The sequence below is a fragment of the Malaclemys terrapin genome, chromosome 9, assembly GCF_027887155.1.
Source record: "Malaclemys terrapin pileata isolate rMalTer1 chromosome 9, rMalTer1.hap1, whole genome shotgun sequence".
Lineage (NCBI taxonomy): Eukaryota > Metazoa > Chordata > Testudines > Emydidae > Malaclemys > Malaclemys terrapin.
In genome coordinates, this window is record NC_071513.1 from 13,002,030 (window position 1) to 13,029,300 (window position 27,271).

The 27,271-nt window shown below is 43.3% G+C and overlaps 2 protein-coding genes across 2 annotated transcripts; one reads left to right on the forward strand and one right to left on the reverse strand.

The window, feature by feature from the left end:
• Positions 1–1,437: 1,437 nt before the first annotated feature.
• Positions 1,438–13,172, forward strand: UBE2A (ubiquitin conjugating enzyme E2 A). The gene is made up of 6 exons (XM_054039638.1): positions 1,438–1,749; positions 2,076–2,156; positions 2,694–2,719; positions 9,171–9,260; positions 10,791–10,879; positions 11,773–13,172. Exons 1-6 carry the CDS (start codon positions 1,706–1,708, stop codon positions 11,899–11,901), a joined length of 459 nt encoding a protein of 152 aa, XP_053895613.1. The 5' UTR covers positions 1,438–1,705; the 3' UTR covers positions 11,902–13,172.
• Positions 13,173–15,459: 2,287 nt separating this feature from the next.
• Positions 15,460–27,271, reverse strand: NKRF (NFKB repressing factor). Its single transcript, XM_054040511.1, has 3 exons — positions 26,743–27,271; positions 20,737–20,873; positions 15,460–18,525 (listed from the first exon to the last, which is right to left on the reverse strand). The coding sequence occupies exons 1-3, from the start codon at positions 27,021–27,023 to the stop codon at positions 16,544–16,546; spliced, it is 2,400 nt and encodes a 799-aa protein (XP_053896486.1). The 5' UTR covers positions 27,024–27,271; the 3' UTR covers positions 15,460–16,543.

Sequence of the window (27,271 nt, forward strand, 5' to 3'; positions counted from 1 at the left end):
AACAATAGTCGTGGTGGAGGCTCCATCACAGACCACTTTTAACTCACAATTGGATGTTTTTCTAAGAGATCTGCTCTAGGAATTATTTTGGGGAAATTCTATGGCCTGTATTATACAGGAGGTCCGACTAGATTATTTCAGTGTCCTTTCTGGCCTGGGAATCTATAAATGGCATGCCAGATAGTTTTCCCCCATATGGAACACTCTTCTCTGATGAGAAACAACATATATTAGTGATGGCAAATGGCAGACAAGTGACCACTAAGCATGAGGGACCAACACAGAGAAATGAGGCTTTTCCAGATGCAAATCATTCTGCCAAAAACCACAGGGAGACAAGAATGTATAATTAATTTATTGTCAAAACATGTATAGAGAGCAATTTATCGGTGGCAAAGGGAATTAATGGGATGCTGTATTTCTTTGAAACCAAGCAATAGAAAACAACCTCACCTCACATACAAAAGTGGCAATATGTTCCCAAGAACATCACAAGTAGCATGGGCTTTTCTTTCAGCTGTTCAACTCTACTGCACAGCTACTTTGAATCAATCAGTGTAACTATCTAGTGTGATTTATTTACAGCAACTCAGCTCCCCAGTAAGAGTAAAATGACTGCCCCACTGGGTAACTGATTTTTAAGGTGGAGTGTAAAGAAATAAGGGGAACAATGAGACAAGCAAATCATTATACAGATAGAAAATCGTTTAGTGACTCCTACAATATGTTGTTATGCATAAGGATCAGATTCTCTTATGACATGCTTACCAGTCACATACAACTGGAACAAAAGGCAGGGAACACGCATGTCTATGCAATGATTACCTCTGCCTTTCTGATCCAGCAAAGGTTAGCATTTATTCAAGTAACCAGTGCCTGGGGTTCCTAGTGGGGGCAACCCAGGAGTGATATTTAGCAATATACCCCCACCCAGGAGGTAGGGCGGCTTTAGATGCATTGTGGCACTTCACAAAGCTAGGAAGCCTAGCCCGCTCTAGAAACCAGCTCAGACCTCTCCTTGCTCCTAATGACCAGGCCGTGCCCCTTGCCCCCTTTCTTGTTATCCCCATAAGGGCTTGAAGATTTCCCCCTAATCAAATTAGGATCCCTAAGCGGTGTTTCTGCCCCGCCCCCGGCAGGTGGAAATCCCGCTTGGCTTCTCGCCCCCCATAAGCAAATGACCCCGCTACCCTGTTCCCCGCCCAGCAGCCGGAGCGCCCCCCGCCCGGCTTCTCTCCCCACCCCGTATGCAGGGTCCAGGGGAGGATCCGGCGTGGGGGAGCCTCCCACAGTACCGGCCTGACAGAGACAGACACTATGGCGGGGAAGGAGATTCCTCCCCCCCACCCCTCCGCGTCAGCACTTCCGGCTCCCCTGTCGGTGGTACAGTCCCCTGGTTCCTTAGACACCGCCTCGCTCCCACCTCTCCGCCACCCGTGGTGGTACAGTCTGATTCGGCTCAGCTGCATCCGGCTCCTTTCCCTTCCGCGGCAGTGGTATCGCCCGGCCGCAGGCGCAGACGCAGGAATAGGTAGTAGCTGCCGCCCAAGCCTCCCCCGCCTCTCCGGCACAGTGGTAGAGGCCGGTTTCGCTTGTCGGCAGCCCCCGCCGCCTCAGTCGGATCCAGCCGCTGTGGCCGTGGGCGCCTCGAGCCTCTCTCCCGCTTCGGGCTAGTGTATGAGTGATTTATAATCCTGAGCCCGCCATGTCAACTCCGGCCCGGAGGCGCCTCATGCGGGACTTCAAGAGGTAACGAGCCCGCTGGCTAAGGGGCCCGCGCCTCTGCCGGGAAAGGAGGGGGCAGGCTAACATGGCGGCGGGATAGGGAGCGCTACGCTGATTGCGTAACGCAGGGCCACGCTGTCTGGCGGCGGGTTACGCGGCTTGCTCATGACAGTGGAGCTGCCCGCCGGGTTACGGTAATTGCGCAGCTCACCGGGGAGGGGGGGGGTTACTCGCTAGCTACGCTACTTCCGTCCTTGGCGGAGGGGAGGGCTACGCCGAGGGCGGGGGGAAGCCGTGGGCGGGGTTAGTGACGAGGGGTCCCACGGCTGGTCTGTGTCTCTGTCCCGCAGGTTGCAGGAGGATCCCCCGGCCGGGGTGAGCGGGGCCCCTTCCGAGAACAACATCATGGTGTGGAACGCGGTCATCTTCGGGTGAGGCGGGGGAGCTGGGCGGGGTGGGTGTAGGGAGGAAGCGTGCCCTACAGCTTCCCAGATTTTCACCATAGCCCCGCATGGGGCCGCCAAAAGGGAGTTTTGTGTCTGTGCCCCTCTGTCCCCTGCGAATGTCAGGACAGTCTCCGTGCATAGCCATGGGATCTGTTATCCGGAGGAGCTCCCCCCACTTTGTGAATGTTAAGTGGGGGGCCTTTGATCCCCTCCCCAATAGCCTTAGGAAAAGGGGGACCTCTTCCTACACACATGTGCGCCACCCCTCCCCCAATTCGCGGCTATGCACTCTTTGGGAATACAAATTGGGAGGGTCCAGGTCCGCTTCTCTCCCTATGATTGAAATGCCTTGCACCCATGCACATCATTTCCCCCCTCCCCTGTTATAGATTTAGAAGCAGGGCACCCACTAGGGCACTTTTGTCTGTAAGTTTGTGAACACTTTAAAGCCTGTTTCTGTGGTGGGGAGGGACCAAAGTAAAGGGGGGTGTGGTGTAATGACTGTTTTTATTTATTTTCCAGGCCTGAGGGGACCCCTTTCGAAGATGGTAAGTTTGGTTAAAATCCAGCCCTCGTCTGTTCTTATCTCTCTGTGTGTGTAAAGGATTAAACTATGGACGTTTGACACAATCTCAAAATGTTACTCTCCTGGGTCCTTGCAACATGTTTAGACTAGATATTTTGCTCTCCTAATGAGAATTCTGTACAAGTCAGGAGAACATACCATTAGTTGAGATTCACCTGGCAGATTTGAAAGCAGAACTTTGCCTTTAAAATTGATGTTTAGCTTTGTTCCATCCCTGACCCTTGCAATGTTCCCTCCTTCCCTTCCCTTTTCCAAAAAAGTCTTAACTTTTTTGAAAATTTATAATCTGGTTACCATCTCATTGCACAAAAACACATGCAGATCAGAATGCAGTCTTCAGCTGTGTTTTGTCCTTAGTCTAGTCAGAGCACTGCTAGAATTTGTTAGCATTTCTATCATAACCCTGGGTTATTTTTTTCAGGTGATTTTCATGCTTGAAATGTAAATGGGCAACCTAGGTATTTGCATTAAACACAAAAAGGTACATATTGGATGTCCTTCTAAGCTTATAGGGTGTTAAGAAAATTCAGACTTGTTTATATCAGGGCAATGCTTCACTGGATCTTCTATCACAATGCCTTTATTACAGGAAGTGATCTTTAACATCCCATAATATGCAAAAGCTAGGCTCTATTCATAAATGGCTACTCTGCCCTTTGCTTTAAATTTCCTTGCTTTAGTCAACTTTAAAAGGACACCAACTTGAAATTTAGTCAGTTTTAAGAATTAAAGGTAGGTTCAAATAATAAACTTACCCCTAAGAACCTATGCCAATTTCTGTGGCTTTATTATCTCTGAAAATGTTTTCACTTCACTGATGCTGTATGAAAGACCAGCACACACAGTGGAAACTCAGTAGACATGAAATGCTGTCAAATAAGCAAAGCAAACGAACTGAAAACAATGGTACACTCTAACAGTACCATCAGTGCAGGACTCCAATTATTCTTGGTTCTCATGCTGAAAGCCTATGGCAAACTCTAGCTCTTAATGCTTCTGACCCTCTGAGGACACCTTGCAGGCTGGGTTGAGACTTTGCCTTACTGAGCATGCTTTAACTTTCCGGTACCTCAGACCCCCACAGTATTTCAGCCACTTCCTTTTTATCCTTGATTTCTCAAGAAGCTCATTACAGGAGCTGCCTCAGTTTTAATTAATGCAGCTCCAGCTTCTATTGTGCCTTAGTTTGGAGGCTGGATATCCTTTTTTCTCTTCTTTTTCTGCAGTGCTTGTTGCTAGGGATCTCCTCTCAATTTATGAAACTGTTTAAGGCAGATAAACTCCCTTTTGCCTCCTTGGCCTTGGCATGCTGATGTTACCAGAACTGCTCAGATGCCCAGGTTCTTGGTGCACTGCCTCTAATGGAATGGGTTAATACCTGGGGGTTTCTCTCTTCTGTATCTCCTGCAGCTTGAGACATTGGAGTCTCCTCCTATCTCTGTGGCTGATAAGTTTAGTTACTAAGGACTTTAGGCATCAATACTCCCACTGGCATGTTGAAGGTGGTAGAACAGCTTTTTGGAAGTATTGTGCTTGGATCTAGACCTGGGGCTGAGTGGGTTCTGGCATTACTTGGGACTGGTGCTCATTTACTGTGTGTGCTTTTAAGTGTCATGCTGATATCCTAGCACTTTGGGAGCTTTAGCAGAGCATATAGTCTTGGCACCTTCTCTTCACCTTGGTGCCTGCTGGATTGTTCCTTGGAAGGTACTCTGGCACTGGTGCCCACTGGGATTCCCATCTCATACTTGAGTGAGGAGTAACAGCATCTTTGCTAATTTTTCCTGACCGCAGCCTATGGGAAATACTCTCTTTAAATTTAATATCTTGGACAGACCAGAATATATTTACTTCTTACAGCACAGCATCTCACCACCTAGAAGTGTTGATGCTGATATCTCCAGGTACTACTAGGGTAGCTTCGTGGTGCCTTTACCTTGTGCTCTGCCTCTCACTATGGTTAGTGTAGTGGTGGTTAGTTTCTTACACCCATTCTGGCTTAGTAAGACTTGACTCTAAGAATGCTTTCTTCAGTAATACTGGACTATTAGTGGTCTGGCAGCTCATTGCAGCACCTCTTTTACCAGCAGCAGACGGCAACACTTCTTTAGGCATCAAACCAGTCTGAATGTTTTTGTCTTGGTTGGAGTACCTGATTCCTCATTAGGAATGCATTTTTCCCAGAGGACAGCTGTCTCTCACTTGCTGTTATCCAGAATGCTGTGCTTAATACATTAAAGTGCCACAGGAGACCCACGGTGAAATACTACTTCCACTGAAGTCAGTGGCAGTTTTGCTATTGACTTCAGTGAAAGCGGGATTTTACTGTCCACAAGGAGGAAAGAAATGGGGGCATAGTTTGTGTTCTCAGCACAAGCTATAATAATTGGCAAAGAGACCCTGGTCTGGGTCTCCTGTTTCCAGGACTTTGCCTACTCCCACACCTACAGACATTTCTGTTCTCTTTTCTGACAAGCAAAGGAAGATTAATAAGGAGGCTCTTCTTGTGATCGATTCTCACAATTGGTCTCTGGGTCATGGAGTACATGTAGATTAGAACCATCTCCAGTGGGGGACACTAATGCTGGATCTCTTTTTTTTTTTTTTTTTTTTTTTCCCACCTAAACTACAGACTCTGGTAATGGTAGAAGAAAACTGCTTGAGCCAGAGACATCTCAGTTTGCTAGGGAGGGAAGTGTTTAACTTTGTGCTGGAACCTTACAGCAAAAATCTTGGCCATGCTAAGGAGAGACAAATGGTTCATCTTGTACTGGTTCAGATGGGTACAGTTCTTAACTGTACTACAGATACCATCAGTCTGAGTCTGGCCAGGAGTGATCACTCAGAACTAGGCCACCTCACTCTGTTCAGACTTAAGCTGCTCCCCCTGAATTTTTGGGTCCTGTCTAGAGGAAGCTTTATAGGCATGTGGTCTACAATTAAATGGCCTTCAAGAAGCCAGGATGACCTATTTGTACATTGACAAGATTTCAAGTGTGGAAGCAGGCCCATGTAGACTAGTTTACTTCACATAAGAAGTACCTGACTCTCTCTTCTTTGCCTGTCCTGAGTAATTTAATAACTTTTCCGGTTTGTCTTGCAGCTGTTCAGCTATTCATGAACTAGTCAAAGGTATATCAGTGTCTCCACTGCCTTTTTCTCTGAGCTCATGCAGGGGTTGGTACTTTTAAATCCCATATTAAAAACCTGAGTGTCTGGGACTAATGTGGTTGTGACAAAGTTGATGCATTTCTTTTGGGTCACGCGCTATTTGTAAGACCAAGATTTTTGGTGTCAGATCACTTCCTGGTGACAGTGTTAGCTGGCAGAGTAAGAGATTTGGGGTTTAGTGACTAATTCTGTAGAATTTGGTACATGGTGGAATTAAATTGGTGCTGCAAGAATCTCAGAAGATCTCATCCAACATGGTGAGAATTCCATTTACGGGATCTGTTGTCCTGCCTGCATCTTTTCTGTGTTTATATTCCTCTGGTGAGGCCCTTCTCTGGATGCCCGACTTCAAAGGTCCTTGGTAGCTTACGTGAGGTGCACTGAACCTTATAGGTCCATCCAGTTTTTTGTTCCGTTGCCCTGTGGGGTAATACTTCTAATAAGAAAACCATGTTTTAGTGGTGGTCTGCCCTGCTCATTAGTGTAGCTGACTTAGCCGCCCTGAACTTGGAAGTCATGTCAAGGTAGTCTCATCCTAGGCAATGCACCATCCATTGCTTGCCTCAGAAGATTAAGTTGTTGGCCCTTGAAAGAGGACCATGCATCTGCCTTACCATATGTTTATCAGACTGTTACGTGAGTTACCATCTTACTTTTTTTTGTTCTTATTTTTCTTCCCCTTATCATTCAGAGTATGGTCTGCAGAACCCCACTTATTTTGTTCATGTAGCCTTTAAATATGAGTGACTTGCAGTTTGATTACCATTCCGAAATTTTAATGAATGTGTCTTTAGTGAGGCCAAACAATGAGACTTCTGTGAGAGGCTATGAAAATCTTTTCAAGTAGAACCATGGATAAATGAGTGCACGGAGAAAGGCCCACAATAACTAAATAAATGCATTTTTGATTTACAACAGGGTTGTTTGAGTAACTAAACTCACTATGTTAAGCAGGACATCAGGGTGCCTTTTTTCCTCAACAGCCTGGCAGTAGGATCTGTTTAAAATGCGTTTTGATATTGTTGGTTGTTGTCTGATTGGCTTCTCCACTCTCTCCTCTTTACATTCTAGCCACTGTTCTAGAATAATTCTAGTCATGTCTTACAGATGTATTTTGAGAACCCCTTGATGTTCGTCGTAGGCACACCATTTGTGGTAGCTTGTGCTCAGTTTTCAGCCAGATGCTTATCCATTTTGTGATCTGTTTGCTGCCCAGTCTATAAGAAGCGTTGCTTGTGGTAGAGTTGGCAATTCAGCTTGATTCTCCTTCCTAAACCTCAAATCAATAGCATGAGGAATGGAACACCACTAAAAAGCATTATGTGTTGATGTTGCCATTTAACAAGGTCTATCTTCTGCTTGTGGACACAAATGAGACTTCATTACTTTCCTTTCCTTGGATGAGCAATCTATCTATACAGCTAGACAGGGTTATGTTGGAATTGATTCCCTAATGGCATGTCAGTTTTGTGTAGTATAGCCTAGATTCCCAGTAATTGTAAAAATGTATATGTAATTCCATAAATTAAAAATACATAATACAATATAAAATTAACAGGCATATCATGCTAACATCTGAGTTTCAGTGTCTTCATAAATGGCATTGGAGTCATAATGATGCTTCTTTTCATAGCCAGCTTGTGTACAGAAAGTGCAATATTAGGAAATTACTCTCTCCAGCACTGCACTTCAAGGCTTTTCATCTGCATATTAGAAACACAACTAATACCGCTGTTTTGTGGGAACAAACTACAGGCATCCTACCATGCTAGTCCTGCTGACCTCTGGCAGAAGGGAAAGGAGCTGACAAATAAATACTCCTTGGCTCTCCCTTGATGCTTTCCACTAGGGAAGGCTTGAAGATTTCTAGAATAGCTAACGTTTGGCTAAAAACACTTTTCCCACTTGGCAAATACCACTTAAATGCGTACAATTAATACTAATAATAACTAGTATTAATGTATACTCACAGTAGACATGAATTTTTATATTCAAGGTATCTGATTTCTTTAAACTCTCTGGGCCTAAACTAGGTTGTCATTGGTCTGGGAAGAAGGTGCATTACAAGAAAAATAAAATTGCAGTGTTTCCCTTAATCATGGCAACTGGTTGCATATGCTAACATGACACTGATAGATGGTGCAAGGATATATCTGAGTTACAGGAGACTTCAGTTGTAAAGAGGGTATTTTTTTTAGCTTCATACGTTGTTTTTGGCTGTTAACCTCTTTGTATATACTACACAATGTGTGGCTTTTTTGATTTGGTGGATCAAGGACAGTACTGTAAAAAAGGCTCAGTGTATTTACTTCCAAGAGATTGAGTGAGCGATGAACTCTAGAAATGCCAGTCGTATTTGAATTTTTGCTAGCACTCACAATACATGGGACTCTGCTTGTCCGCAGCTTAGTTGACTGACTTATTTTCCCAGGTCATCATAGCTTTAGGAGAAGGACAAAAATAGCTTCTGCTGACACAGGCTATGTTAAGGTTGTTGGGCTCAAAGGATTTAACCATCTCAATTCTTGTGGCTCATGTTAACACGTTTCTTAAGGGGCACAAGTTTTGGTAGTCTCAAGCCATACAGAGTTGCTCTGATCGCACCAAATGGCTGGCAGATAATTGACTCTCCAAAACTTCTTCATATTGGCTCCTCAAGGCAGATTGTCCATTTGCAGAATCCATGGTAATGTTGCAGAAAGGTTCCACACAACTTGATGTACAAGGGAAGTCACAAGTGCATTAGGCTCCTAGAAATATGATCTCTTATAGTATTACAAGCATCAAGCTTAAAAAAAATAAATCCAATTATGTATTGTTGGGAATAGAACATTGCTCTTCCCTGCAAAGCAGATTCCTAATCTTCTGAACGTGCAGAACAACCGTTTTCTATGCATCTGGATATTTAAGAGGTATTATAAAGAGAACTAGATCGTTGGAAGGATACTGAGGACGGACTTATTTCCTCACCTAAAATGTCTGTATAGAACAGTTCTGCATAAGAGAATAATGGTGAAAATTATTCTCTTATTGGGAGAGGCTGCTCAAAATATGAGGCATTGTCTAGGATTTAGAGCAGAAGAATGGAGTTGAACAGCTTGAATTCTATTTCCAACTTTGTATGTGATGTTGGGATAACACATTGGACCTCTCTATAAATGGAGGATACTTGCCTATCCCTTGTGAAGCATATGGATGTCCTTGAACAAAAAGTTATTTATAATTTTCTCTTTCAACTCCAGGAACTTTCAAACTTACAATAGAATTCACAGAGGAATATCCAAATAAGCCACCTACCGTTAGATTTGTCTCTAAAATGTTTCATCCAAATGGTAAGTACCCATATAAGATGCAATCATTCTGTGGTTTATGGCTTATTACAGCACTTACAGTAAAGCATAATGCTTGCTGATTAGACAGTGTAGTCTTTTATAAACATACATAAAAACAAGTACGTGAACTAGCTCTCATTCTGATACAGGAGGGAGCAGGGATTGGACATGTCCCAAGTAGCACTCAGACTCGTGTGTGTGTGTGTTTGAACTCCCTTGATTCACAACTCTTATGGAGCAGTGTTGATGTGAATCCCTTAGGCTCCCATCTTATTTGGTTACTGTATTTCTGGTTAAACATCTTTTGCTCAGAGAATTCCTCTGGCTCTGAGGACAAAGAGGCCTTCACCACTGAGAGGTGGGAAGGGAAGGGAATCGTGTTCATTTACACAGTCTGGTTAATTCAGTTAACCAGAATGAGTGGAATCTTACGTGAACATTGTCCTTTTTTTAAAAACACAAATGCTTGAGGTAACAGCATTCCATTTTATGACTGCTACATAGATTTCCCTTTTTTTTTTTTTTTTTTTAAAAAAAGTCAGTGGGATCTTTTGTCCTTATGTGGCCTCATGCAAAATAATCTTTGTAAATACATGTTAACATTTACAGTCATAACTGTGCTCTTAAAGTTTACATTTGTCACTTTTAAGCTGAATTTGACCTTTTCTGTGAAACATGTCTCTCTCAACAGTTCTGTCTATGCTTCAGTATCATGGTGGTTTATAATATCAGATGCATTCAGAAATGTGGCTTGTACAATCAAAGCTAGCTAGATTGTTTTCTCTGTTTCAGTGGCTGCCTTCAGGAGTGAATATTTCAATTCAATGTCAGATTGCGTTCCTTAATCTATGCTTGCTTCCAACTGTAGCTGCTGATGAACAATAGGGCGTTGTGGCCTGCATAACTCTCTTTAATTCCAAAGGCTTTTAATTAAACACTTGCTGGGTACATGAATAAAAATAGAACCACCATAAAACTTTCATGTTTAGTTGCTAACAAGGTATAGATCAAATGCACTATTAGTGGGGGAGGGTTCCTTAAATTAGTGGGTGGGAAGACCACCTTAAACAATTTCTTGCTTCTCTGTTCCTTGTTTAGTTACTAGAGTCACCTGCATGAAAACAGTTGTTGCTTCAAAGTAAACTTGTTTCTGTTACTTAATCCTTGCTTCAAGTAGCATGGTAGAGACCTCTTCATAGCCCCTTGTGAGGTCACAATGGAGCAAGTTGGGGTGTTTTGTTTTTTTTAATAAGCAGTCTAAAAATTACATGTCTAGGCAACTCTCCTTAGCAACAAGTCAGACCCCCCCAAGAGATCAGGGGTCATTTTTCTGTTAACAGATATCAACTCTAAGGCTTCTGAAGGTCATTAACTTGTTCTAATGTATGTTTCACTATTTAGGCTTCTGAAGAGTGAGTAATGCTGGCAAAAATTTGGTGTGGCACTTCTGTGTTTGTTTTTTAAACCCTATCCTCAATGTTATCACATCTTATATTGTTATACAACAATTCTTTTTCACCCCTCTTCTAGTCTACGCAGATGGTAGTATATGTCTGGATATTCTTCAGAATCGTTGGAGTCCTACCTATGATGTGTCCTCCATCTTAACATCCATACAGGTAAAATGACTTCCCACCATTTATTGTAATCCGATACTTGCATGTAAAGTTGCTGTGACAAATTTCAGTTAATGGTGAAAATCTGGTTCTGAGCAAAGTTTAGTTTTCACCACAAATTACCGTTCTTCTTTACGTTAAGAACAAGCAACAAACGTAAGCAGTCTAATGCAGGAGTAGGCAATAGGTGGAGTGTGGGCCAAATCCAGATCATCAGATGCTTTTGAATCTGATGTATGTCAGATTCTTATTTACTTATCAGTGTTCTATTTTCCCTGGAGTCTGGACCTTGACACACACAATTGATTACGCCTGCTAATGTGTCTAATCAATTACAGGGAGTCTTTTGGTAGAGGGCTGGTGGGGAGAGAGTTAACTTTATCAGTGGGTACTTATGTTAATCAGGTCTTAAAATAACCAAGCACCTAGTATTAATTGGAGAAGGTAAAACCAGAAGAGACTTTAGAACCTATAATGTATGGTAACAGAACACTAGTTACGTATTTCAAACTTCTCATGTGAAAGATGAGGATTTAATACACCTCTACCCCGATATAACGCTGTCCTCGTGAGCCAAAAATCTTACCGCATTATAGGTGAAACCGTGTTATATTGAATTTGCTTTGATCTGTTGGAGTGCGCAGTCCTCTTCTCCCCCCCCCCCCCCCCCCCGAGCACTGCTTTACTGTGTTATATCCGAATTCGTGTTATAGCGGGGTAGAGGTGTATCTGTAATAGCAAATAACCCAGAATACAATGCAGTATCTTGTGGTTACACTACTTGAGTACAGTGAGCAGGAGGAACACTTGACAATTTTTTTGAACTAATTACTGGAAATAATTTTTCAAGGGTTATTCCTACAAAACTGACAAGATTTTTTTGTCTTTTTTAATAGTCTCTGTTGGATGAGCCGAATCCCAACAGTCCAGCAAACAGTCAGGCAGCTCAACTATACCAAGAGAATAAGCGGGAATATGAAAAACGGGTTTCTGCAATAGTAGAACAGAGTTGGCGTGATTGTTGACCCTGGATGATGCAAATGAACACTCTGGTGATGAGGAAAATATATATGAAGTGTCTGAGTCATCTTCCTCCTAGCATCATTGCATTTACTTTGAACGCAAACTAGCTGTTGTGCTGTTGCCACTCTCCCTTGCTGAAGCTTCCCTTCCTTGGACATCAGAAAGCACCCATTTTGAAGTCAAATGTACTGTACTTGGGTTACTTGCAAAAGAATTACTGATGCTGAATTCATTTTCTGTGGTCCCTCTTCTCCAGTCTTAGGGCAGTATTGTGCATTTCTGTAGTGTACACTAAGCTTTTAATTGTAATTGTGTTATACACAGTGATGCTTATGTGTAGCTTGATAAAAGGGATGTGTATATGCATTTTTAACTGATATTACTAGAGTGCTGATCTGTCCAGGCTGGTCACTTACCTCTACTGTTGGTTTTAGACCCCACTGCATTTGTAAGTACTGCAGGAAGAATTAACTTTCCTTTTCCCTGGTCTTACAGGGTTGTCAACTGTTTAGAAATACAAAACAACTGATTCTAATCTGACTAATCAGATAGTGAAAATGGGGGATAGTGGCTACTTCTGCACTTCGGGTGCAAGATAAGGTATGATGACTGTTATGGTACTTGAGGTGATATGCAAAGTACCTCCTTTTTATTTACAAAAATAGGGTTTTAAAGGATATACCTATGAGGATACTGATGAAATAGGTTACTTTAGTCTTCTCAGTGAGGCACTGACTGGACATACCCATGTTGAGCTGTTGTACTTAAGTTCAAAATCTTGTTAACTTTACTATTTTGAGTTTTAAAAAAAGGTGAGGTAGGAAAAAACAAAACGCTTTGAAGTTAGGATATCACATTCATTAGTACTTGGTTCCCTTGCAACAGTTAACTGTTGTGGAAAGAGTTAAGAATTGTGAGAGGGGTCACTTGAGGCTGTGCAGTTCCTGCTCTCTGTAAATTACGAGTGGGGTGTGTGTGTGAGCAACAGCTATGTGCTTGTTAGTTTCCACCCAATTTAATGAAAATATCTTTCCAAGTTTCAAAAGGTGGAGTGAGTTTGGATTTACAATCTTTTGCAAGGCTAAGTTTGTACACTTTGGAGGCAGTACCTTTTAAACAGCAGTGTGGGATGAGACCTATAACTGTTGTCCACTATCCCCCTGTCTTATGTGCACATTGGTCTGTTGAGAAGTATAACTTTGCATAAGTAACCCATGTAAGAAACTGTACATTTTTCAAAACTTGTAAATAAAAGTGTAACCTTATATCCTTATTGTATAAAGAGGCAAGAGATCTATTTTACAGGGGTAGTGGAAGCTAACATTTATTGGTTTGGATCCCAAGAGGTAGATGCTGTTTTGTTGTTCAAAGGGCTAAGTATACAGCTGTGGTTCATGCATCATAATTCAAGTAGGATTTGAAAAGTAACTATTCGTGTTTGTGCTATTGGTAGCAGGGGGGAGGGTTATGCAATATTATCTCTGGGTAAAAGAGGCCTGGATAACTTAACAGCCCTGGAGTGCTCTTTGAAAGATTCTATCTAGTCACAAAAAGGATGACCCTCATCTTGCAGACCTGTTCAAGTTTTGCATACTTGATTACACATGCTGGAAGAGTAAGTCAGAGTGGCATCATCATCTACACTTCAAGGAAGAGTATTGAAAATGACAGTTTTAACTAGTGCATAGTCACCCATGCTCAATCTAGGTAATGCAGTTTCAAGCTTTCAGTTGGACAGTCCTAAAATAAACCAAAGTACACCACTAGAGCCCTGTGCACATACAAAATTTGTAGCTACAGCTGATTGATCCATGGATCTAAAGCAGCTGGCTGTAGAGTTGCAGGGCTTTAGCTATAAAATTTGGATCCACATCCATCCATGACCCCCTTCTCTCCCCCCCCCCCCCCCAAAAAAAAAAAAATGTGGCTATCTGGATTTGCAGGGCTCTACCTATAGCAGAAGTTGCAGTGGTTTAAACTATACAGCCACTTACTATATTTAAAAAGATCAGCATCACCAAGTACTTTAGGCACTGGGTACACTAACAGTCAAGCAAGATTAGGCTGAGTAGATCATGCCACAAATACACTAAATATCTACATTTATTGTGGTGCTTTCTGCATCAGGCAAGCATGTCTATTTTATAACAGCACCAGATCAAAACCCAAGCCTCTTGACAAATGCATTTTGAATTCACATTTTGATTCTTGGGAGAGTATCATGGAAACTAAGCTGGGTAGAAACAGTCAGTTTATATATAATTAGTCTATGTAACTACATTATTCAATGGTGTGAAAAACTACTACACAACTAAGCTATGCAGTTAAACTGACCTACCCCCCAGTGTAGACAGCACAATTCTCAGTCCACCTAGTTAGCACCTGTTGAGGAAGTGGAATACCTATGCCACCAGAAGCCCCCACATCATTGAAAATAAATGAAAGGTGATCTAGACAAGCCTACAGCATCATCACAGCTTAAAACAGGAGTTTAAATTAGAAAGGAGTGAGCTTCCCCATAAATTACTAGGTGAACAGGGATAGGAAGGAAAAGTGTCACGTAGTTTCCACAATGTCATAGATTCTGGGCAAATACAAGATGTATAGTCCCTGCCCTCCAAAAAAGTTTACAATCTATATAGCTATGCATGAGCAGCACTCTCTCAAAGTTTCAACTGAAATCCCAGCAACTGCCCTGTTCACTAAGCTCATACTTGAGAAAGAGTTTAGGGATAAAATATTTCCAGCACATTATACCAAATGCATACTTTGTGAAAACACCATTCTATTTAGCCAGCTTCCTCTACCCCTACCACAACCTTCCAGGAAAAGGGCTGCTCACTAGGAACTGTGGTTCTGCAAGTGTTGCCTCTGCCATACTCCACAGAGTTACTGTGCCTTGGGAACCTGCTGGAAAAGCAGTGACTGTTAGGGGAGCGAGACACCAATAGTGGAGACATTATAAAATGCCACGCAGACCCCAACCCCCTTAGTACCATTTCCCAAAACCCTGAGTCCTTGAGAGTAGAATTCAGAGGGAGAGGAGAAAGTGGCATGAATCTGAAGAGAGAACATGCTTGCAGAACCACTGCCAAGTTAGGGGACCTAGCTCGCAGAACAAGCCCAAGGAAGATGGGCTGAGACGTGCTAATGAAAACAAGGATGGCACAGGGGCATTTGTTCATTCCTAAGTGAATGCTACTCACCTGTAACGAGTTCTTCAAGATGAGCCTCTATTTTCACACCTGTGAGATTCAAACCGCCTGTGCCATGAGCCACCAGGATCTTCTGCAGTGCCAGTTGGGGCCACTCCCCCTCTCCTCAAAGCCAAGGGTATAAAAGGCAACACAGGAGGATGGACTGACCTAGAGGGCAATGTAAACAGATGGAGAGGCAGATATGGGAGGCAGGAATGATAAACTGAAGCACAGGGACAAACAGGAGAGTGGCTACTGAGGAATATCTATCATAGCTGGCTGAGTGAATCAGATATTCAAGCTGGAAAAGACACAGTAGGTCCCATCTGAACAAGCAGCACCTAAAGAGAATTAACACTTGCCTCACCCAGAGGTTGATTTTTAATCTGTTTTACAAGGCATGGCTCAGGGACTGGTTTTTGGAAGGTTTCCAAAAGTTCAGCAATGGTGGAAGAACACATCCCAAAAATGGTGACTTGCAGCAGCCAACTATTTGTTCTTCAGGCAGAGGGCTCTTCTAGCCCAGGTGGGCCAGTCCTGGAGACACTCCACACTCAAACCACGTATTGGAGTAGCACAAGACTTTTACTTGTGAATCTCTCCTTGACATACACAAGCACAGATACATTAATGTAGTGGATAGAAATAATGAAGCACAATTTGATTTTGCTCAGGGTTTAGAGCTCAGAGTCAAAGTAAAAATAGGGTTTTACAGGCCACATGGCATTTGCACATGTCAAGCAGTACTTCTAGGTAAAAATCCTTCCGGCAATAACTCAGTTTAGTACAAAGTTGATTAGGGTGCATTCATTAATTCTCAGCATAGCAGAAATTTATGAATAAACTGGAACACTGGTTATAAAGAAAGTTGAATTGTTAAGCTGGTTAAAGACTTTTCCCCACATAAACACACACACACACGGTAGAGACATTTTACTTTGCTAACTCTTCTAGAATTGAGGTTTCACACAAAATTTAAGATACATACAAAATGTGGCAAATCCTGTTTTTTTCTGGAAATAAAACTGTATTTTTATTGTAGTTAATACCAACTTTACATATTTTTTTCTCTGAACTGCATTTCCTCTGCTTTTAAAAGGCAAAATTTCTTTCCTGGGGCAAAAAGAATAAGGGAACTATCATTTTAAATAGTGTCAATTTTTGTGTGGTTGGACATGTGTTTTTGCTATTACAAAACTATTAAAATGTGAAGGAACAAGTAATATCAAAGACACATACAGTAACTGCACTATTGGCTGCTGGGTTGTGCTAATACAATTGGACAGAACTTTAAGTTCTTTTTCTAATAAAGTTTTAGAAATTAAATGAGCAAAGTAAAACATAATATATCCCACAACAAGAAAATGCAGCATCTGTTTCTTTAATTAGGGATCTAGGAAACTCCATCTCCTTATGCATTCACCAATGAAATTGGACACCATGAAGCTCAATTGGCTTGAGGCATAATAAGTTCATAATGTCCAACATGGCCTTCTTGCTTCAGTTGGTCTAATAAGTCTTCCTTACGTCTCTTTCTGCTTACCACCAAGAATCTATCATGGCCCTGCCCATGGGATTTACTTTTAAGACCATATTTTTGGGCAATTTGATGGATCTGCTTCCGCTCGTCATTGGTAAGTTCTGTAGAAAAAGTCAAGTCAACATGACTATCTGAGCGCGCATAATTTCGAATGATCTGCTCAATATCTCTTTTAGCAATTTTGTTCACCCTTTCCACATCAAGCCCGAGTCCTTCCCTTTTAAATTGCTCCTTTACTGCAATAGGTTCTCGTATCCCTTCGCCATCTTTCCCTAACCCACCACCTGTCCAGCCCATTTTTCTTAAAATCTGATTCCCTATGTTGTCTTCTTTAATCTTCTGTTTGAAAGCCTCTTCTGCTGAGCGGCCCCGAATCTCATTTCTTGAGATGACGTCTTCGATGGTGCCCTTCTTCAGGTTATTGACGACAGTCGGCTGTGTTTTTTTGAGGATTTTCACAGCTTCCTCCGCCGCCTCGTGCTTCACAGATTTCTTAACCCCAACTGCTTCAGCAATTAACTCGTTTTCTAGCATCACCTTGCACTTCCACCGCATGCCCGTCATCCTTTCGAAGACATATTCCACTGTCATCTTGTTGAACTGAGCAGTGTCGTTCAGTGTGCACACGGGATTCTCAGAGTTCTCATAGATAACAAGATCCTTCAGGTCTTTCTTTTTGCCAGAACTCCGGGATGAACAGCCCACTTTCTGAACCTGGGTTGTTTTGATGGGGGTCACATTGGACTGCATCTTTTGAAGAATTTTCAAAGCCTCATCTGCAGCTGCATGTTTGCTAGTTTTCTTACTGCCGTATCCCTCGGCTAAGCAGTGGTCTTGTAAAAACACTCTACAGCGCCACGAGCGGTTTGACATTAAGTCATATTTGTATTCAACTGACATTTTGTTAAATGAAGCCGAGTTGTTAAGTATCCCTATAGCATCGCTAGCATTTTCTGTGAGGACAAAATTAGTCCAGTGTTTGGTTGAACTACTAGAACCTTGCAAGGGATCAGACCCAGACTGCCCAGACGAAAAATCTTTGTTGGCAGCTAGAAAGTCGTCAAGCTGTTTGAGAGCAGGAGGCAATTCCTGCGGGCATGTGCCGGACTCACACACTATTAAGTCCTCTCGATAGGTATGTTTGAACTTCCGCTGAGCAACTTTAACTTCCACAGACTTTTGCAACAACTTGACTGCTAATTCTGTGGCTCGATCCCTGGATCCATTTTTGCTGCCAGCATAACCAGTAGTTAAGTAGACATTTTGGCATCTCACTTCACAAGCAAAGCCATCTGTTGGAAGCTTCTTATTTTTTGGGAGGTCGGCAGGGGCAATTTCTTTTAGAGGAGCATAAATATATTCAGGATTTGTCTTACATGCCTGAATTGACCGAGTCAACAAATATGTATAGTTAATTTTATCAGTCCCAGTGTTAGCATCTGGGTTAGCAAGATTCTTCCAGATTGCTGCTGAGAGTTTGTCAATAAAATACTGCTTTGCTGTGATAACTGACTGGGAGAAAGTATCTGATGAAGACTGGAGAACTGAAGAGGAAGTGGAAAGTTGTGGAGCACCACTCTGGGTAGTGTCCATGCTGTTCAAAACCACACTGGTGGCGGTTGTCTGGCTACTTGCATAACCAAAACCCACCGAGTTGGAGAACTGGGGATCTGCTTCCTGGGTATTGAAACTGTTAAAAACAAAATCCACATAGTTTTCGACTGACTGGGCAGTGCTGTTTGTGTTTGCATCCTTGTTTGACTCCTGCGTTTGGTTGTCTGAAGGATCTTCTTTTCTTTCATCTTTTTCACTACTGGCTACAAAGTGTACAGGCTCAAAACGAGGTCTCACGCGGAACCTGGGGAGGACTTTTTTGGGAGGCTCTGGATCTACGGAATGAGTGAAATTTACAGCATTAAAAAAATAAGTTCTACAACACGGAGGGAATATGTACAGTACGATCACCAGCAGTAATTAGTAAGTTTTTGAGTACAGAATTCCCGCTCCCCACATCACAGATACCAAGATTTTCTATATGAAGATGTATGCAATAGATAAGTGGAATTTTCATTCATAGGCAAGATACTGCAAAAGTATTTCCACTTCACCTACTACTATATGAAAAAGTGGTTTTGGTACTACTCAAGTTCATAGATTTAAGACCATCAGATCATTTATTCTGATCTCCTATATAACACTGGTTAAACAATTCCAGTTACTCCTATACTGAGCACAGTAACTTACATAAGAACGACCATACTGGGTCAGACCAAAGGTCCATCTAGTCCAGTATCCTCTCTTCCGACAGTGGCCATTGCCAGGTGCTTCAGAGGGAATGAACAGAACAGGTAATCTAATCATCAAGTGATTAATCCCATCACCCATTCCCAGCTGCTGGCAAACAGAGGCTAGGGACACCATCCCTGACCATCCTGGCTAATAGCCATTGATGGACCTATCTTCCATTAATTTATCTTTTTTGAATCATGTTATAGTGTTGGCCTTCACAACATCCTCTGGCAGAGTTCCACAGACTGCCTTGTGTGAAGAAATACTTCCTTTTGTTTGTTTTAAACCTGCTGCCTATTAATTTTATTTGGTGACCCCCAGTTCTTGTGTTACAAGGAGTAAATAACACTTCCTTATTTAAATTCTCCGCACCAGTCATGATTTTATAGACCTCTATCATATCCCCCCCTTTGCAATCTCTTTTCCAAGCTGAAAAGACCCAATCCTATTAATCTCTCCTCATACAGCAGCCATTCCATACCCCTAATAATTTTTGTTGCCCTTTTCTGAACCTTTTCCAATTCCAATACATCTTTTTTGAGATGGGATGACCACATCTGCACACAATATTCAATATGTGGGCATACCATAGAGGCAATATGATATTTTATGTCTTATTATCTATCCCTTTCTTAATGATTCCCAACATTCTGTATGCTTTTTTGACTGCCGCTGCACATTGAGTGGATGTTTTCAGAGAACTATCCACAATGACTCCAAGATCTTTCTTCAGTGGTAACAGCTAATTTAGACCCCATCATTTTGTATGTATAGTTGGGATTATGTTTTCCAATGTGCATTACTTTGCATTTATCGACACTGAATTTCATCTGCCATTTTGTTGCCCAGTCACTCTTGTGAGACTAAATTTGAGGAGGCAGTGTTTCCTATTGGATAGAGCACTGCAGTGGGACACAGAAGACCTGGATGCTATCCCCAGCTCTGTCAGTGACTGTGGCAACTCACTTCACTTCTCTGTGCTTCCGTTTCCCTGTCTGCAAAATGGGGACAATGGTACTGACCTCCTTTGTAAAGATCTGGTGAAAAGTGCTCTATAATTGATATTGAAGCATATCCTCCAAAAAGTCTTGTTCTGAATCCACCACTTCACCCTCACTTTAAAAGTTTGTGCCTCGTTTCTAATTTGAATGTGTCTGGATTAGAAACAAGACACAAATTTTACATAAACAAATACTGTGAAGACAATCACTGTGTAACTAATCTGAAGAATTAAATATCTGATGCATAAATACAGTAAGTAGAAGAGCACCCTTTCTCCACACCAGTAGTAGTATTCTGTTCAAACTCCCATGCCCCAAATGCCAGGCACGTGACTTCATCAGTGAAGCAAAAGGCCATCTCAAGCACTTAGAAAGAACAATCTGATTCAATGCTAACCTGTCATGCTAATATGAGTCAGGCTGCCACATACATCTAGACACCTCTGTTGCAGCATAGTTATCATAACCCAGTTCATTTGAGATCAGTAGAAAAAAACCCTGACATCTAAATCAGATCCTTAAACTTTTGCAAGTTCCCCAACCACCACAACTCAGATTACTTCTATCATAAGCCAGCCACCAGCTGCGGTGAAGGAGAAATCCAGCCTGCTTGTGGTGTAACTCTGTGCACTAAATTGTCCACTGCTTATTTGGCCTGCTGCCATTTCCCCCCTGAAGCATCCACTATTGGCTACAGTCAGAGGCAGACATTGGTCTGTTTTGCAGTTGCAGTTCCCGTGATCCGAAAATCATATCTGAAGCAGCAACAGAGAATGACGTCCCCTTTGATATGCAAGCAAATATACTCACTGGCATAGGGAGAGCAAGGTGGAGAGCAGGGTCTTTTTGGTGGCTTAGCAGGAGGTACCAGCTCGAACGATGGCATCTCCCCAATATCGATACCTTCAGCCATCTTGAAGACTTTCTCCATAACTTGCGAGCCATACCTGTTTAATTCAAGGACACATCGCATTAGAACATGCAACACTAAAGCTCCATGCTGCCAGGTTTTTACTAGACCCCTCCCACTTCCAGTACCAAACTCCTGGTGTCTTTACAACCAAGATTTCAGTATTTGCAGCCATGCAGATAGCAAGACCTCACCACCTCACACATGGAAAAATATGCCAGTGTGAAATGTTGTACAATATAGCGTAGCTTGTGGATACTTCCTAATTAAGTTAAATTAGGACTAGAAAGCTGCCTGTGACATTACAAGCAAAACTCTGGTCAAATCTGGCCTGATCCAATACCCACTAAAGTCAACAGGTGTCTTGCCAATGACTTAACTGGCACTGGATCAGGCTCTAATAAATGGTGGTGAAAGTTTATGTTGAACCTGTCATCAATTCTATACAGGCAGATTTATGTCACTGTGTGGAACCCCAAAGAAGTCAGGAGACTGTGTGTGGCTTCCTTGCAGAACTGGGGCCCTACAGAAGAAATCTATAATAAGGCAACAAGTCACTACTTTTCATACAGATTCTGAACAAACTCACGTATCTTAACATCAAATATTCTGCCAATCATTCATCGCAAGTCATTAAATGAATGGAGTTTTGAATTGGTAAACTGAAGCTCCCTTTGAAGTATTTGCTATTGAAATGTACCACTTAATACAGCAACGAGGAAAATTTAAATGGCAGCAGAAAAGAAACATCGGAAAACTTGTTGGGTTTTAATTTAACAGAGTCAGAACAGTATTGAAACTGATTCCTTGCCGCTTGCCTAGACAAAAAGCTTAGTGACAATCTGTGACATGTCACCAGACGTTTGCCATCACTGATGTCAGACAGCAGCCAAGGAACGGTTCAGTTTTTACAGTAGGAACCCAGCTGCTTCTTACTAACAATTATTACTTTAAACAACAGTTTTATTTTTAAATTAGCATTGATGTCACAGCAACATTTTAAATCCCACCGCCACAAAAGTGACGGTATGATAGTGTTATTTCATAAGGAGTCCTGCATTAACTGAAGTCTGGTTACTGCTGCAAAAGAATGTTGCATTAGAACTGCCAAGATCATGGGCAGTTCCAATCTAGCAGAATTCATCAGTTTACAGAATTCCAGCTCCTGTAACTTACTAAATCTTTTCGGTGTATTTAGATGGAAAAAGCTGAACTGAAAAATCTAACCAAGGATGGCCTGAAAACACTGCATAAAGCCATGGGCTGTAGATTTTCCATCACTGTACAGAAAGAATACACTGTTCTACCACAGGGCTGATATTTAAATTAAGCTGAGGATCAGGTCAGCATCTTATGTCTACCAAGGCAGACAAAAACTAAGGTTCTGAGCACAAAAGCCAGAGATACCTTTTTTAAGCAAATGGCCTTTGATTAGCTTTTCAAAACTGGTGCTACACAAGTATGGAAAGTCTACTCACCGGTGGTATGTGAGAAGCTTTCCTTGTATGGATGGAGACCCAACCAGAATTTAAGCTTGCGTTTAAGTATGAGGTAACAAATATTAAGAGCAAGCTCTCTGAATGTAAACTGAGGCTGTATTTTCTCCTGAGTCTGCAGACACTGCAATACCTACACTGCTGCTCATCCCTCTTCCAAGCAGCTACTATTCAGAACCCTGTGAGCAGCAATTAAAACGGTCAAGAAACAGGTCGATTTCACGCTGCTGCTTGAGAAAATTAGAAGCAGCCTCAGCAGCAATGGCAGGCGCTAGAGTTACTCATGGAAGAGAGGGACCTAAAAATGGCAGCAGGGGGAGAGACAGAGTCGTGGATGCCATCCCCCCACAACAGCCAGGAGGTGAAAAAATGGAAGCCCTTTCTCTCTACCATCAACCAAAGGGAGGGTTGGAACTTAAACTTTATTCAGCTAGAAGATGATACGAAAGATGGCACCCAACCACAAGGTCCAAGAACCACTTCTGGCTACTGGGTCAATCCTTCCACTAGCAGATGTCTGGGAAACATGAACAACCAGGGCTTGAACAAATTATTAGTTAATATAATTTAAACAGCAAACTTCCCTCTCCACTTTACCTGGCAGCAAAGACCATTTTAGATTAGAATTTTTTTTCAGAACACAGAAATACAGCTATATTTCATAACAGAGTCTCCTCCTCTGTCCATTCCACCACTGTACGGCATGTTAATTTTGCACCTCACGACAGTATCTTTCGGGAAGTCTTCCTGCACAAATCTCTTGACTGACCGTGTCTGCACCATCTCATATCTGAACTATTCCCTTGTGCATCATCTGTGAGTTTGTAAGTTCTTCAGGGAAAGTGATCCTATTTTTTGGTGTGTTCTGCGCAGCACTGCTTACACATTTAGAGCATTCAGTAACATCATTATTCAAGATCTGACAGCCTTCCTAATTCCTGTGTCGGGCCAGGGTAGAAGAGATGAATAAAGAAATCTCCAGTGCAGACAGGGGACATTTTAGTCTCTTGTAACCGATTTAAAGATGCCTACTCTGCTTTGTAAGACGGCAGTAAAAATGCAGAAGAAATAATAAGCGTTGCCCATTCTGTAATCCACAAGTAATTCCTCAGTAACTGGGTCTTCCTTGGCACCAGTCACATGACAGATAGTGCTCTGCATTGAGATGCACGCAGGCAGCACCCTGCACCTGCGCACAGCAGCATCACAGCAGGGTTCCATACAAGTGCAGGAGACAGTCTGCATGCATTTCATTAATAAAGATAATCAGTACCCTAGCTCCGTAAGCAACTTTGGGCTTTGATTTTTAGGCCTAGCAGTTTTTAAAGTGATGGTGAACATGCAACCATGGTTGAAAATGGGTTAATGGGACATCATCAGATTAAATACCATGGATTTTTTTAATATACTATAAAGTGCTTCCTTATATCTGCTGTCAACACCACGTGAGGATATGATTATTTGTGCTGTGGTAGGGTCCCTGGTCAAGGATCAGGACCCCATTTATGTTAGGTGCTGTATAAACATAGAACAAAAAGTCTCTGCCCCAAAGAACTTACAGTCTAAGTGTTAAATATTGAAACAACGGGCCATTCCTGTTATTTGCATATGGATTAAGTGATAAAAACTGTAACCAGTTTCACTTTCTGGCTCTCTCACAACTAGCACAATGAAACATTTGGATTGTGAACACTGCAGCGGGATGTTTAGATCCAAACCAAGATAGTTAATTAAAATTCAGACAAATTATGAGAAAGGTCTATTAAAGACAGGCCTCATAAGAAGACTAACAAATCTTAAATTTTAAACTCTAAATTATCTTTTAGTGTTTCAGAGCTTTGCTTAAGTATTACCTGCCTCACTGAAGTTAGTCACTATACTTTTTAAGTCATCAGCAAGTACTTGTTTTTCTTTAGTTTCTTTATCCTCCCCCCACCCCAAAAAAATCATTAACTTTAGAAATTTCAGTCAAAGTACACAGGGAAAGCAGCCCTTTCATTCTGACTAGCAGGGATATGGAAATCTAAAACAGTATCCTAGTTACTATATTGTGGTTTCCACAAGTTAATGATTGCTGTGTCTAGGGATAGCAACTACATAGCTCTTCCATTATTGAAGTCTGTTTTAATATAGCCAGAAAATTCAGTTTTAAGGTGCTTACTTTTCACTATTTATATAGCTTACTTTTTGCATTTTTCTCATCTTGAACAAGGGAAATTGACCAGTTTCACTTTTGTTTTCGGGTCAGTTTCAGGTTCTCCCTATACTAATGTTTCTTAACCATCCCTCCATGGACCAGCGCCAGTCCCTGAGATTGACCTGATACAGATTAGGAAGTCAGCAAGCTGGTACTTGGTATCAAAAAGGCTGAGAAACACTCTCCTACACTGAGTTCCTACATTGTGGGAGATGATGTGTTAAAAATGGATTCTGTTTAGTAGTCAATAAAAAATCATCAAGGAAAAATTCAGTTTGCTCTTAGCATTTACATCTCAAGCATGCAGCATTATGCTAGGGCCCAGAAAGTGCGATGCACCAAAAGGAACAACTAAAAAAAGAAAGCATCTGTAAATTAATAGTCAAGAGGAATATTCAGACTTCGGAATCAACTGGTATTCCCTCCCTATTATGTTCTATTTAAATTTCTCTTCTTTGCTTTCAAGGCCTTTCATTACGCAGGCCCCACCTACTTTTCTGCTGTGATTTCCTTTTGCATTCCCCCACATCCTTTCTACTTTCATATGATGCTCATCTTGATGACACTTACACAAATCTCTCCATGCCTTCTTCTGCGCTGCCCCTTATGGCTTTGCCCCTTCCAAAATCTATTCCTGAGGGCTCCACACTCATTCAAAGTCACTCCTAAAAATGTAGTTCTGCAGCATCACTTACAGAAAATGAATGTGTTTACACTAATTATATAACCCACCAAGGAACCACCAAGTCTGCCCAAAGAGAGTAACTGCATAACTATCTATAACCCATGCCGTTGCTTCAGGTGTACGTTATATCCCCACTATCAAGTCCACCATTTCAGCCCTCATCCTCCTATGACGGGTGGCCAAACTTATTGGTCCTCTGAGCCGCACACGACAATCTTCAGAAGTTCAAGAGCCAAGGCACACTTGCTGGGGATCAGGGCTTCAGCCCCACGGGAGGCACCTGACAGGGCTTGGGGCTTCAGCCCCGCTCCTGCTGAAGCCCCAAGCCCCAGCAGGTGCGCTCCGCAGGGCAGAAGTCCCAAGTCCCCCCTCCCGCTGGGCAGAAGCCCCTACCGCACCATCCTGCTGCAAGGCAGAGGTCTTGTGCTCCAACCCCACAGTCTGCTAGGTGGACAATGGGAGGGGAGCAGCCGGGGGGGCTCTGCGAGCTGCACTTTAACCGTAAAAGAGCCACATGTGGCTCATGACCCACAGTTTGGCCACCCCTGTGCTATGAGTTCTGTCCAGGTGAAGATCTGGACCCATGCAGTGCTCATAGTAAGAAAAAGGCTTTAGATGATGAGAGCTCTTTCTGTCTGAGTGCCTCATTCTTTTATTTTTCTTTATTCTCTCGCACCCTCAAGTATATAGAGCATCCACCAGTTTCCATCATTAATTTCAGTCTTGTGCTGGTCTGTTCGGGCTTCTGGGTGTCATGCTGATGGATTTCACTTTATTTTTCTGTGGAACATTTCTCTAGGTCACTCTCTTTCTCTCTTTCCAGGTGGTGTCCATATTATCACTTGCTGTAGAAGTCGTGTTGGTGGCATCCTTAAAGCGTGTCCTAAATGTGTCCACCGTCATCTTCTTATATTTGATGCTTAGCTTGGTTTGCTCTACTCAGAATTGCTGATGTTGCAGGAAACTCTTTCCGATGGACTCTGAAGAACTTCCAGAGGGTAGTTACTTTGGAAGGGTGCTATAAAATAATAATATAGCCCCCCCCCCTCTTTTCCATTCAGATCCTAGAGGGATACATATCTCCATTGTCTGAGAGGGGGTTTAAGGAGCAGTTCGAGTGCAGCGAATGACAGCCTTCAGGAATAGATTATGGAAGAGGGTTTCCAAGCAACCTGCGGGGAGGGCAGCCTGGAAGGCACTGAGAGGAAAGGTGGGGTCTGGAGGGGAGCACAAAGGATGAGGAGGAACACAACGGGAAATGAGATGCAGGCGGGAGCCGGGGACCGAGGGTAATGAGCAGGGGTTGGAGGGGAGCGAAGGAAGGAACCCACTGACTCGGCCGCTTCCTCCTGTCACTTCCCTACGCTTCTGTCAACGCGACAAAGTTACTGGGAAGGAAAAAACCGGCACCGACACCCCATCCAGGCAGCCTCAAGGCCACCCCCCCAACACCGGGAAGGAAACGTCCCTCCCCCGGGGAAGCCGGATCCCCACCGCGGGCCCCCTCCCGCTAGGCCCGGCCCCTCACCTGCAGCCCATGAAGACGTGGTTGGTCCAGAGCACGGAGAGCGACAGCAGCTGGTCGATCGCGGCGCCCGGGTAACTGGCCAGGTGGCGGAGGATGAACTGGCGGCGCAGCCCCCAGTGCCAGTCGCTCTCCTGGTACTGGCGCCACTGCTCCAGCACAGGCTCGGGCACCGCCTCGGGCTCCGGGGGCGGCGGCGGCTGCTCCGGGGGCGGCACCGGGGGCAGCGGCGGCGGCTGCGGGGTCAGGAAATCCCCGCCCAGCAGCATCCAGCCGCCAGCCATCGGCTCGGCCAGCCTGTGCGCCCGAGCCGGCGCGAGCCCGGCTCCCGGCCTGCGGGGAGAGGGAGGGCCAGGCCCCACGTGCGGCCCGAGCCGGGCGGAGGAGAGACCGGCCCGAGCCGGGGATGCCGGGGCGGGCCCCGCGCGCAAACTCCGCTCCGCTCCCCGCCACGTGCGGCCGCGACCCCCGCGCCGGGCCCCTCACGCGCCGCCCGCACCCCGTTACACTGTAGCTTTTTTTTGTTACACGC

Coding starts and splice junctions, on each gene's coding strand:
- UBE2A (XM_054039638.1), top strand. CDS start 1,706: ATGTCAACTCCGGCCCGGAGGCGCCTCATGCGGGACTTCAAGAG. Junction 9,261..10,790: donor TAAAATGTTTCATCCAAATG/GTAAGTACCCAT, acceptor CCCCTCTTCTAG/TCTACGCAGATGGTAGTATA. Junction 10,880..11,772: donor CCATCTTAACATCCATACAG/GTAAAATGACTT, acceptor CTTTTTTAATAG/TCTCTGTTGGATGAGCCGAA.
- NKRF (XM_054040511.1), bottom strand. CDS start 27,023: ATGGCTGGCGGCTGGATGCTGCTGGGCGGGGATTTCCTGACCCCGCAG. Junction 20,874..26,742: donor CACGTCTTCATGGGCTGCAG/GTGAGGGGCCGG, acceptor TGAATTAAACAG/GTATGGCTCGCAAGTTATGG. Junction 18,526..20,736: donor ACCTTGCTCTCCCTATGCCA/GTGAGTATATTT, acceptor CTCATTCCGTAG/ATCCAGAGCCTCCCAAAAAA.